This window comes from Peromyscus maniculatus, chromosome 3 (assembly GCF_049852395.1).
Source record: "Peromyscus maniculatus bairdii isolate BWxNUB_F1_BW_parent chromosome 3, HU_Pman_BW_mat_3.1, whole genome shotgun sequence".
In the NCBI taxonomy this organism is placed as follows: domain Eukaryota; kingdom Metazoa; phylum Chordata; class Mammalia; order Rodentia; family Cricetidae; genus Peromyscus; species Peromyscus maniculatus.
This window is the reverse complement of record NC_134854.1, coordinates 61,869,110-61,882,278: the sequence shown is the minus strand read 5'-3', so window position 1 is coordinate 61,882,278 and position 13,169 is coordinate 61,869,110. Positions and strand designations below refer to the sequence as shown.

The 13,169-nt window shown below is 50.0% G+C and overlaps 1 protein-coding gene across 5 annotated transcripts in view; it reads left to right on the top strand.

Annotated features, from left to right (window-relative positions):
• Ccdc136 (coiled-coil domain containing 136) overlaps positions 1-6,965 on the top strand; it is a 31,570-nt gene extending 24,605 nt beyond the window's left edge. For 2 of the 5 annotated variants that reach the window (XM_076566588.1, XM_042272953.2), the window contains 2 exons: positions 11-301; positions 6,637-6,965. In XM_076566588.1, the coding sequence (XP_076422703.1) occupies positions 11-301; positions 6,637-6,747 (402 nt within the window). In that variant the 3' untranslated portion in view covers positions 6,748-6,965. Of the gene's footprint in view, positions 1-10; positions 302-2,069; positions 2,177-3,378; positions 3,733-6,636 lie in introns of those variants that run through there. The other 3 variants (XM_076566590.1, XM_076566589.1, XM_076566591.1) reach the window with 3 other exon arrangements.
• The last annotated feature ends 6,204 nt before the right edge of the window (positions 6,966-13,169 follow it).

Sequence of the window (13,169 nt, the reverse complement as noted above, 5' to 3'; positions counted from 1 at the left end):
CACCCCACAGAGTCTGGAGGTGGTGCTGTACTATAAGGCCAGCCAGAGGAAATTAGAGGAGCTAGAGAAAGAGGAAAAGGAGCTGGAAGAGGCGAAAAGGAAGGAAAAACAAGACAAGAAGGATTTGTGTGAACCAGCTCCTAAGCCAGCTGAGCCTAGGGAAGTGCCCAAGCCCACAGAAGATGAGAGTGGAGACTACGAGGAGTACAGAGAAGAGGAGCCTAAGGAGGATAATGGAGATGAGGAGTCTCCTGAGACTGCTGAGGAAGGCACCCCGCTTACGCTTTCCGAGAGCAGAAAGGTAACCGCAGCCGAGGCTGATCTGCAGCCGAGGCTGACCAAGTGGGAACGAGCCTGGGCCCAGGTGCCCCGGTTTTCAGGAGGGGCCCTGCCAGGCTATACTTTGACAAGAGTCGAGGCCAGCGAGTATGTGCTGGGCGTGGGGATGGGGAAGGGTTGGCGAAGGTAGTCTTCCCGAGGAAATGGCAGGCTTGGCCTAATTGGCCGAGGAGCCATGGCACAGGGACTCCCTTTTTTGGAACCAAGGTGGAGGTCGTGTGTCCTTTCGTGTACACTGCCATCCCCTCCCTACATCAGCAGTGTCCCTCATCCCTCTCCCTGACACAGAGGACCTGATGGTGTTAGCCCTTCATTCTGCTAGCCTCAGCAAATCACTTCGTCCTCTTTCCCATGATGCCCTGTGAGAGTTAACCCTTGTTAGTGCTGTGGCATGTAGGCTTCTATCACCCGCCAGGCTTCGCATGTCATAGGATGTGAGAGTTGGGCCTCAGGGAGGAAGTGAACAGGTGACACTGGAAGTTTCTGTCTGCACAGCAGGGACACTAGCCAGTCTGACATTAGCCACTGCTCTAACCCTTTAGTCCTTGGATCTCTGAGAGATTGGAGGGGAGGAATCTTGGGGTGTATGCAGATGACAAAGGTAAGCTAGCTGCTTACAGACGTATTTTCATCTTTTAACAACTGACACATTTCCATTGGTATGCGTCAGCTGAATTCCTACTCTAAGGCTAGATAGCTAGCCAAGTCCCAAGTTCACAGTGCAGAAAACTGTCTCTTGTGATGGGTTATCCCATTCACTTTATAGGTACCTGGGATTTTCTAGCAGTTCAGTCTGCATGACTGGTTCATGATCCAGTATACAGTTCCCTATTAACCATGAGGTGGAGGACTTGCTACTTAGGATGTAAACAGGAGTGACTGTAGCCCTTCCTCAGGCCAATATTTCTTTGGGACATACCATATTCTACCACAGACAGGTTCAGAGCTTGTAGACTTCTTGACTTCAGGAACTACTTTTCTAAATCTAAGCTTGACTTTTGTATTTCACATACACTGTTGAAATACACATGTAGGTACCCTTTTGCCCCAGTGGGTCCTGAATCTTCTGCAGACAGCTCCACTGGTATTCATGTTATTGTGTACAAGTTCAGTTTCCCTGTGTAACTTGTTGTAGTCAAAGAACTAACTTTCTCCATTGTTAGGTTGAAGTAGTGTATTTTGTCTCACAAAGCAAAAGAATTAGGTTCCTAGGGGATCATAGGAACCAGAGCTCTGCATACCACTAAAACTGGTGGAAGTAAAGCTGGTAGGGTGGCCTCGCTGAAGACAGCTCTTCCTGGAGTGATCCAGGAAAAAGTATCTACCCAATTCCTGCAAGGAAGTCCACTGTCTTCTCTGAAGCTTCACTTCTCCAGTGTCTGACTCAAGAAAGATCTAGGTGCAGGTAACTTCTGCTTGACCAGATGTGAGCTGCACATGGCTGGAGAGAAAACTGGCCCAGATACCTAATTTGGACCTGTCTGCTGCTTAACTCAGTTTTGCAACTGTTGCAGGCTGCCAGTCGGAGGAACTCCTCTGTTCGTCTCAAGGCTCTGGGAGCAGAGAAGACCTGCTATTGCTCCAGCTTATGTGGTTTTTAACCTTTGATTCTTTTCTCTTTTCCCTTTGTTTTCTCATCTTCATTATCTGTTGGGTTTGTGTGTTTGTGTCTTTTCATACAACCCCGCGTCCCCCGGTCTCTCCTGTGCTTCTCATTTGACGTGTTGCAGCCATCCCCTGCCCCAGATCCCCCCATATTCTCCTTGCCTCTTGTAGGCCTGGTGGTCATATCAGCTCTGCTCTGGTGCTGGTGGGCTGAGACAGCGTCCTAACCCAGGTACTGGTATAGCTTCCTCTCCCCTCGGCTCTTACTTCTCCCATGACGTAATAGGCAATGCTCAGGTCTGAGTTGTAGCCCTGGCTTTTCCTTGCTGCAAAGCCGACCAGCCTTCTTGAGCATGTCATGAGGTACATGATGCACAGGTAGCTGGAATGCTTACCAGAGATACAGTTTGAGTTTCTGTCCTTGGCACATCTCCATTGCTACCGACAAAGCTCCTAAGCTACTTCTGATGAGCTGATGTTTGCCTGCAAAGCAGGCCTGAGCTTTGTCTTTGTTTAAACCCCAGAGACAAGCTTTTGCCATTGTTTCAGTCCAGAAGGAATTGCTCCCTGTGTTGAAGGGTGACAGAGGAGGTCCAAAGAGCTGTGATCCTTCTGATCCTCTCAGGAACATTTGGATGAGGGAACCCTCAGTTGGTCTTTCCACCTTGACGGAAGTAAAACTGAATCCCTGCTATATTACATGTTCCCACCTTGAAAGGTCTCTAGTTTGGAACTTCTGGTTAACAGAAAAAAATGACAACAAAATCCCACGAAATTATGTACAGTTGTGTTCATTCCTTTGGGGAACCAGATTCCATTATAATTGGCTTCTCAAGCCAGGCTTCTGGAGAGGATGTGATATTGGTGAAAAGTTCCTAATGACTCGAGATGTAAATGTTCTCAGGAAATCAAGACTGATGTGTTCTGGGCACCTCTCCATTGGCCTAGCTCATGTAATCCGGTCTGTTGACAGAACTGCCAGTTTAGGATGAAGATTGTTTGATGGGCTAAGGTAGGAGCCTGTGGCTCCACCTGCCTCCTGAAACCTGTAAGTTCGATTTTGACTTCCTTCTCAGACGCTGCTACTTCTCTCCCTCCGCTTCTCCTGCCTCTCTAAATAAAGTGCAGTTGGCTTAATGTAAAGTTTCAGAGTGACAGCTTTGGTTGGTGACACCCCTCACCATTTCCATATATATACCACATGTATTTGGTGAGCTGGTGTGTGGAGGTCAGAGGACAACTTTCAGGGGTCTCCTTCTTCCCTGTCTGTCCCAGTGATGGAACTCAGGTCATCAGCTTAGCAACGAGGGACTTTCCCTGCTGAGCCACCTTTCTTACCTCCCCTGGTGGCTGGCTTCCTCTTCTCTCTCCTCAGTCTTCTCACAATCCCCTGCTCTTCAGTCCTTCTCTCTCTCTCTCTCTTAGGCTGTTCAGTTACTTCCCACCACAGTCTTTAGCTTCTCCCATGAGGGACTTCTGCTTACACCTGTTCTCCCTGCAGCCTTCCAGAAGTCTCTGGAGTCCCTATGGAATGAGACACAAGGGATTCAGCCACAGCCTTTTGCCAGGCTCCACCACGCCCCATCCGAGAGCAGGGAAGGAGCTGTGGTTAAGAGTGCTCTTGGGCGCCTTTTGTGCCCTGAGCTCTGGCCAGGTCCTCAGTGTACAGCTTCTGCCCAGATCTTGAGGCACCATAGTGTAGAGGGTGACATAGTGACAAGAGCTTGACCAAGCCTGTTTCCCCTGCTAGCTTGGTCCCAGGGAACAACATGCATGGTTTAGACTTCAGTCTCTTCCATGGTAAATGAAGGCTGATTCCACCCTGCCTTTCTTACAGTTTCTGTGAGGAGCAGATGAGTTAACATAAAGCCTGTCAGAAAGATGGCTCAGGGGCAAGAGTGCTGGCCTCGGTTTCTTCCCTGGGATCCACAAGGTGGAAACAGAGAGCCTGCTCCTACAAGTTGCCCTCTGACCCCACATGCACACACACCCCAGTAAATAAATAATACTTTTTAAAATTAGAAAAGTAGATTAAACTCAATTTTTAAAATCATATGAGTAACCAAAAAGCATGCACTTAAACAGTGCTGTGTGCCAGGCACTTCTGTCGTCACAGGGTATATATGGGCTAATTTAATCCCTACAGCAATCCCCTGAGGAAGCCCTTACTGCTTCACTTTACACGTGATCAAACTAAAGTGTAGACAGTGACTACAGCCAGGAGTTGTGGATATGACTGTAAGGAGTTGTTATTAACAGTTCTAAAGTTAGACTCTTGGCAGGCAGGCTGTGCTGACGTGTACCTGTAATCCTATCACTTCAGTTAGAGAGGCAGGGAGATGGGACTTTGAGACCAGCCTGGGCCACAAGTAAGGACCCTGTCTCAGAAAAAACAATCAATCCTCTGTCAGTTTCTTAGCGCTTTCACCAACCCCACTTCCTCCCCCGACATTTTGTTTTGTGATTTTTTTTTTTCAGCAGGGTCTCTTGCAGCCCAAACTGGCCTCAAATTATATGTAGAGGAGGGTGACCTTGAACTCCCGATCCTCCTGCCACCACCTCTGGGTTACTGGGATTGTATGTGTGTGCCACCACACTGAGGTTTGGGGTGCCGGGGTAAAGTCCGGGACTTTATACACACTAGACAAGTACTCTACCAGCTGGACTCCATCCCCAGCCCTTACTGACCGCCTCTTCTCATTCTGAGCACCACCGTTGTGGCCCCCAGGCACAGCAGACACACAACACACTAGACTGTTACCCGGTTCTGCTTACGCAGCCTTCACCCTCGGTGGCTCTCCTGGTGACTAATGTTAATTCATTCGGGGCTTGTTTCTCAAACTCTTTTGTATACTGTGCACACTAAGTATCCTCTCCCGTTCTGTGCTAACACCTGACTGTTTGGGCCGAATTTTCCATTCTTCTCTGTTAGCTGCAGTTCACTCCTGTGACCCCTGAATTTTTGTGGGGTTTTGTTTGGTTGGTTGTTTACCTTGACCCTGTGTTTTTACAATATTCCTCTTTCCTACTAGCCTCATTCACAGCCTCAGGGGTGACAGGGCTGCTGCCTTTGTGCCCAGCCAGATTGCATGGAAGGACCCAGCCTGTAGAGGCTTGTCTTGCCAAGGTCCCTTTATTCAGCAGTTTGGCCACTTAAGAAATGACCGTACAGCAGACTATACTGTTATCCTACTTGTCCGTGTGCCTGTGTCTGCGAGGGCTTCAAGGACATCTTGTCAGACACTTTGCTGAAGTTCAAGTATGATTTCCTTAGTCTGTCAGTCTGGTGATACATCCAGAAGCCTGTGGCTGCCAGAAGGCCCAGAAGCTCTTTGGGACACTCAACTAAGTCAACTCAGTGTTGTCTGTGTGCACACGGGTGTCGGGCCACCCACCTGAGCTATTAACAGTAGCTGCATCTGCAAAATAAAAAACAAAAAACAAACAAACAAAAAAAAAAAAACGGGGGGCTACCCATCTCGCAGCACCCATCAGCTATCAATAGCTCCTCAGCTAGCAGTGGTATCTGGAGGTTTTCTGGGGTTTGGGACAGGGTCTCATGAAGCCCAGACTGGCCTCCGACTGGTCATGTCACCATTTTTTTCTAGATTGTCCCTTTGTCTTGAGAGGGCCTGACATGTAGACCAGGCAACAGCAGTCATATGTCCTCCGGGTTCTGCTTCAAGGCTCTTTTATGGATTATTCTGTACATCCACTTCAGGATTAAGTTTTTTTCATTTTACATATTCTGTTCTTAGTAACGATTCCTACAAATTTGGGAGATTATCTTTGCTCTTTGAAATTAACTTAAATTTTTCCTTTAGATCAGTTACTCTCTAAGCAAATATGTCGTTAGCTTTAATGGGCTATACTCCATTTTTTTTTCTTCAAGCCACCTTTCTTTTCCCTTATGCCATAACTTATGATTCAAAATCCAAATTCTGTCCTTTAAACAATACAGTAAAAAAGAAGAGTAAGGACAGGAACACGTTCTCTCATTTCTCTTATTTTCATGTCCAAGAGAATTCATGTTTCCTGAATATTTTCTTATGGTATCGTTCGCTACCCATAAATCATCAGGGTTGACCAGCAGTTGGAGTGTTTAGAAGCCTTAGCACACTCTAAGTGCGTGCTACAGGTCAGTCCATGACCTGGTGACTGAATGTGGGGAGCTGGGGTGAGGAGTGTATGCATTGGCTCTTGACACTTGCTTCCCAGGACCGGCAGCAGGTTCCCCTGAACTTCCTAGAAATAACGCCCTCTGACATAAAGTCCCTGGCTACCAATGCACTCCTTACTTCTTCATTCTCCAGTGCATCTGGTCACTTCTGGTCACTTCCTCTCATGCCCCCGCCCCTCCTCCTCTTACCTCAGATCTCACTTCTACAGAAAGCTCAAGAGATGTGCCTGCCTTCTCCAAAGGCCCGGGTTACCCCACTTCTACACACACACACACACACACACACACACACACACACACACACACACACAATCAAGCACAGGTTCAGGAATAACCTAAGTGATACACACAGTATCCAGCCACAGACTAGTGGTGCCAGAATGAAAAGTTCGTAGTCTCCATGATTACCCGGGAGGTGAGAGAGGCTAAGCTATACTGTCCCTGAGGCGTGCCCTCTAGCCTTCTAGAGGGGTTCAGAGGCGTGGCACTCACTGTTTCCTTTGGCCCCACAGAACATGTTTGGGATGTGGAAGCCTGTGGTCTTCTTGGCGATAGCAGCAGTGGCTCTGTATGTGTTACCCAACATGCGACCGCAAGAAACAGAATACTGCTACATGAAGTGATGGCGCACCCGGCCAGCCCAGAGGGCGGACCCCAGAGGCTGCCACCCTCCCCTTTGGGCAGAACACACTGTGCAGAGCCCCCGACCCACTCATGTGTCCCATCTCCTTTGCCTCAGCCACTCAGACTGGAAAAGCTTATGGGAGTTGCTGGCTCCTAACCACCTGCCTTGTGTAAGAACCTGGGTTCCTTGTAATTAAATGTCAACCTAATTACATGAGACATTGTGTGGCCTTTTCTTCATTAAATGTTTCACATAATGGGGGCTGGAGAGATGGCTCAGCGGTTAAGAGCACTGGCTGTTCTTCCAGAGGTCCTGAGTTCAATTCCCAGCAACCACATGGTGGCTCACAACCATCTGTAATGAGATCTGGCTCCCTTCTCTGGCCTGCAGGGACACATGCGGGCAGAGCACTGTATACGTAATAAATAAATCTTTAAAAAATGTTTCACATAACACCGAACAGAGCAATCAACCGAGTGTCCCACCTAAGAGTCTGCCTTTTAAATATAACTTTGCAGAAATGAGATTGGCTCTCTTTGCTGCCAGCTGAATCACAGAGACTGTGCTCTACCTGTTTAACCCTATCTCAGGGAACTCTTTAAGAACAGAACTGGAGTGAACTGGGTACCCCATGTGTGGGGCAAGGGGCAATAGGCAGTGGGCAAAAGAAAAGGCCTCTTAGCTTCTGCGCCCTAAGAAGATCTTCATGGGAGCCTTTGTACCTTAGCCCTCTGACTCCAGGGACTCACCTTTGGAGACATTTTAATTAGTCATGAGCCTGGCAGCAAATAAGATACTTGACGCTTGGACTGAAGAGAATTTCATGAAGCGATTATGTGTGGAAAACTGGAGAACCAAGGAGAAATTGTCAAGTACCCGGGTCCTAACAGCAGTGAAAAGTTGTGACCACCCTAGGCTGGAGGAGGAGGAAGAAGGGACTTACACTTCAGGTCACACTCCATTAGTGAAGGAAGTCAGGGCATGGACCCAAATCCGAACCCGTGGAAGGACGCTGTTTGTGCAGCCCAGGCCCAACTGCCATGCACTGTGGCACCCACAGTGGGCTGGACCCCGCCACATCAATCATCAGTCAAGACAGTCCCTCACAGATACAGTCATAGGCCATCCCGATCCTAGCAATCCTCCTCAGTTGAGACTCCCTCAGATGACTTTAGGCTACTTCAACTTGACAGCTGAAGCTAAGTAGGATACTGAGCAAGCCTGACGACCTAAGGTCAATTCTCCGAACCCACAGTGGAATGAAAACCGATTCTCCAAATGTGCACCATGGTGTGCATACCTTTACTCACCTGACACGCAAATCATACTTTTTAGAAGCTGGAGCCCTGAGAAGGGATCCTGACAGGAAGGAGTTCTGTACCAGATCTATGATGATGAGGGAAGTTTAGTACCCTTTCCTCCCATCATCCTGTATCCCAGTGGCATTTCATTAGCTGAAACTATCAGTGAACCAGAGAGCAGATATACCAAGGTGATGTAATCTTTCAAGGTCAGTCTCCTGGAGCTTAATGCTGGATAGAATTGAAAATGTATCTTAAAGGGGCTGGAAAGATGGCTCAGAGGTTAAGAGCACTGCTTGCTCTTCCAAAGGTCCTGAGTTCAATTCCCAGCAACCACATGGTGGCTCACAGCCATCTGTAGTGAGATCTGGTGCCCTCTTCTGGCCTGCAGGGATATGTGCAGACAGAACAGTGTATACATAATAAATAAATCTTAAGAAAGAAAGAAAGAAAGAAAGAAAGAAAGAAAGAAAGAAAGAAAGAAAGAGAAAATGTATCTTAAAGGAGATAGCAGCAGCTTGGCTGGGACAATTTATGCAGGCTTCTATTTACTTCCCTTCCTTTATGATGGGTTGTTCTCAAGAGTATTGTTCCACATGCAAGACCCCCAACTGCTTTCTTAAACCACAGTGAACAGAATGGCTTTTATGACCTTGAATCCCCTCTTTCTGCCTCTGTTATATGACAGACTTTTCCTAAGGAGGTGCAACAACATCCATCTACTCACTAGGGAACTCATGACAAACTTAAATACAGATATCACCGAAGTCCAATTTGGCGAACCAATGAGTTTTATTGGGGTTACTTATAGGAGTATGGGAGAGGGGTCACTTACAGGAGCAGAAATGACTCAAAGATGGCTGCATCACCAGAGCCCACCCCAGCATGGCTGACAGCTCACAAAAGCTGGGAACCTGGAGCACACTGCACAGCCTGCAGGCAGTTGGAGAGTGTCGGAGAGTGTCCTCTCCAAGTTCTTCAGCTGGTCTAAGCCTCTTCCGGGTAGCTTGGCTGGTCTCAGAGCCTTTGTAGCTCAGCTCATCTGAATCTTCACGGAAGCTCCACACTTTGAGAGTTTTTTGCAGCTTGGCTCTACTCCGTGTGAGCCACATAGCAGTAACAGTAGATTGCAGTTCAGATGACCCGGAGGACCACCGATACCATTTGAAATTAGAGGAGAAGGTTCTGGTAGGCAGTCCATCTGCCAAGAGACCTGCACCAAAAGCCCGGATCATGACAGAATATGGCCTGACTTTCCCCACAAAGAACAATTGTTCCCTTTAGGATACCTGACCTTCTCCCCATTTTAGAGCCTTGCCCTAGGGCTGGAGACATGGCTCAGTAATTACGAGTGCTTTCTGCTCTTCCAGAAGACCAGAGTTCAGTTCCCAGCACCCACATCGGTCAACTTACAACTGCCTCTAACGCCAGCTCTAGGGGACCCAACTCCTTCTTCTGGCTTCCGCAGGCACTTACACCACACACACACACACACACACACACACACACACACATACACACCCCTTCTGCCTCTTCATTTGGCTTGGACTTGGTGCCTTCAGGTCTTATTGACCCTGTGTTCCCAGAGCACATGAGACAGGTCTCTTTTAAATGTGAAACGTTCACCTGACTTAGCTTTAAAAGACAGAAGCTGATTTGAAATCTAGAGAAAGTGTGTCTTCAAAACCACAAGCAGGCGGGCACCGAAATCGGGGTACAGTTAGAATGAAGAGCCCGTGCCCTGCATAGCTGCCTGCTTCCCACCCACTGGCTGCAGGCCAGGCTCCCCATGCAGTCCCCTGCAGAGTGACACCTGCAGCTTCTGCCAAGGACAGCTGCTGTTGAGGCCCGGGTAGGTGTCTCTAAAGAGCACAGTACTGCTGCTTCTGGCAGGTCAAGTATGAGGATGCAGGGAAAAGGTGAGGGGAACAGCATGGAGATCTGGACTATGGACACCCAGCTGTGAGGAAGGACTCCACTCCCCAGAGGAATTTAGTGTCCTAGCAGCAGATGAGATCTTGCAGTCCCCTAATAAGTGCCAGGTACCACACTAGTCATCGTCCATGCTTTTGTTTTTTGTTTTGTTTGTTTCTTGTCTCTACACATCCTTTGAGGATGCTATTAACTCCATTTTACAGATGAAGAAGTAGAGGCTCAAAAGAGTTATGTAACCCACTGAAGTTATGTAACCTGCAGAGCTAGAAGGGCAGAGACTGGGATTCAGTGCTCTATCTGTCCCCTCTACCACCCTGCCTGACACCCAGGCCAGGCCACAGTATCACTGACTGTCAGGATCCCGACTCTGGAGGCCTAGCAGCATTACAGGTGACCATGGGAATGTCCCTGATTCCCAAACTCAACATTTTCAAACATTTGACTCACTCCAATGGCTTCAACCCAAGTCAACACCACTGCTGGTGACTGATAAGCAGTGTCCCTCGATGGGAGAGGCAGGCCCAGGTGATGAGCCGGGCAACTGGGTCTCCTGAGATAGGTCAACAGATAGTCAGGGGTTTATAAACAGCCTGTGGCCCCAGCCGACACTTCTCAAGCACACTCAGCTGATGAAACCACCTGTAAAGCCCCCCTTGGGACCTCTGCCTGGCCTGTGGGAAGAACACGCTAGCTCTTCTCAGGGTGGGGGCCCCCCTTGGCAGGCCCCAGGACAGCATTGCGCACGGTCTGTTCTGCCTGCATGGCTGAGGCCTGGGCCTGGGCTCATGGGCTATATTGAGGGCTGAGTCACCAGCCTGCTCCGGGGTAGGCTGACTGTGACAGGCTGCCGGGGCCTGACTCAGGCCCCGATTTATCCTGGAGAGCAACAGGCTCAGGTTTCGGGCAGGGGGGTGCCGGGAATCATCCATTGGCACTCTGTGCCCTGCTCTGCTGACCATTCGCTCCCTCCTGTGTGGGGCCTGCACACGGATCTTCCGGGGGTGGGGGGGAGCTATCCGTGGGATGTCTCTCCCCTTGCTAGCTTCTCTCTGAACATTCCCATCCCTACAGAGTCCCTGACCTGACTAGGGACCCCCAAAACACCCCCCACATGAGACTAAGATCCATGAGGGACTGACTATAAGGGTACTCCGCCCGACCTCCTTTCTCCCTCTCCAGTAGCTCAGAGAGTCATCCACTCTTTTTTAGATCTATATTTTGGTTACTTCCACTGAAGAGCCTAATGCTCCTGGATCTGTGGGCCGGCTATCAGAAGTCTGCCTTCACACACACACACACACACACACACACACACACACACACACACACAGAGACAGAGAGGGCTTCCCTTGTGAGGCCCAGCTGTGTGTCCAGAGCTCGGCAGCCCTCCACAGGAGAGCTCAGTCTGCCTGCTGGGGTTTTGGCTGTGGGAGGAAGGTGGCTTGGGGAGAATGGGGAGACAAGGAGGGGTTGCCAACAGGAGAGTGGAATTCCTGAGCACCTCGTCACAGGCAGCCAAGAGAACATGAGCTGCAGGCCCAAGCTATTTATACCTCTCCTGTCATTATCAGGGCCCCAGAGGCACCCCCTGACACACACACCATACACTACAGGTCCCTGTTTCTGGCCCCTCCCCCCCAGCCCCCTTCGCCTAAGGACCAGGCCTTCTCAGTAGGTGAGAAGAAAAAGAAATGATTGATGGAAATGTCATCATAAGCACCGCCTCCCTCAAAGCCCCTAAACTCCTTTTTTTTTTTTTTTTTTTTTTTTTTTGGTTTTTTCGAGACAGGGTTTCTCTGTGTAGCTTTGCGCCTTTCCTGGAGCTCACTTGGTAGCCCAGGCTGGCCTCGAACTCACAAAGATCCGCCTGCCTCTGCCTCCCGAGTGCTGGGATTAAAGGCGTGCGCCACCACGCCCGGCTCCCTAAACTCCTTTTTAAGTCCACATTGGCATTGCTTTCACTCTGCCCTTGGGGGAAGAGCCCCCAAAGATGTTCCCTATCCCCTTCCTTTTCACTGTGATTGTGAGGAGAGGAATACCATAAAATGATTTACCTATAAGGTCGAAGAACCATCCCAAGCCTCAACTGCAGCATGGCTTGAGTTAAGGACTTGCTTTTGAAGGATGGGAAAGTGGAGAGGTCAGGACATCTGACCTCTCCTTAATATACAGATGCATCTTTGTAACTCTTCCCCTAGTCTGCGACAGCTGTGACTGCCTCAGATTCTCTGCTCTCACGCCATGCCTCTTGCCTCAGTGGGCTTACACTCTGCCCAGTCCTGCCTCGGCTCCCAGCCTGCCTCCCTTCATGCCCACCTGCCCCTGGCCCTGCCCACTTGCCCCAGTCCCATTTCCCCTGGCTCCCCTCCCCGATATCTGGCACACTCCTGCTTTCCCTGGAAGATCTGCCCAGCATATGGGCAGATTGCCCAGGGGGCTCCCTGGTCCTGGGGCAGTCTTCCCTCCCCTCATCGGCTTGGTTGAGTCAGACTGGGGGGGGGGGTGGCACACCAAGTGACTCAGTGAGTACCCTTTTCCTGAGCTCACCTTCATTCTGAGCCAGCAAGTCTAAATGGGCTAGTGACAGGGATACTGAGTCAGGGTCAGGAGCCTTGGTCTTTCTCCTGCGGCCCTGGGTCTGGGTTCCAAATAAGGGGTTTCTGCTTGTAAAGTGGCAAAATAAGGGAAGCCCCTTGAACTCGGTCTTCCCCCCAAGATGGCCTGGTCAGTGCCCCTGCTTCCTCTGGGGTTGTCTACACACACACACACACACACACACACACACACACTCGCTCGCTCGCTCGCTCACTCACTCTTACTTCCTTTCTGAGTTCACAGGTGGACAATACACCAGGCTGGAAGCCAGGACTCCTAGGCTGTGTCAACAGCCTTGTCACCAGCTCCAGAAAATTCTGTCAACACCAGATCCATGTGTTCAGCCCTAGCCACTGCCTCAGTTTCCCCATTCATTTCTTTAACCCAGTCAGGGTGTGGAAGGAGCGGACTTCACCCCCTAAATGACTGAGCCTAGATTTGGGGTGTAGCATGCGCATGGGGAAGCGCAGGGCAAGCGCCCCCACCCCATCCCGCTCCTGCGGGCTGCGTGGAGGAGGGGCGGGCGGAGGCGGGGCCGTGGGGCTCAGCGCGGCCCCCACCCGCGGGCCGGGCGGCATTCCTGGGAGGC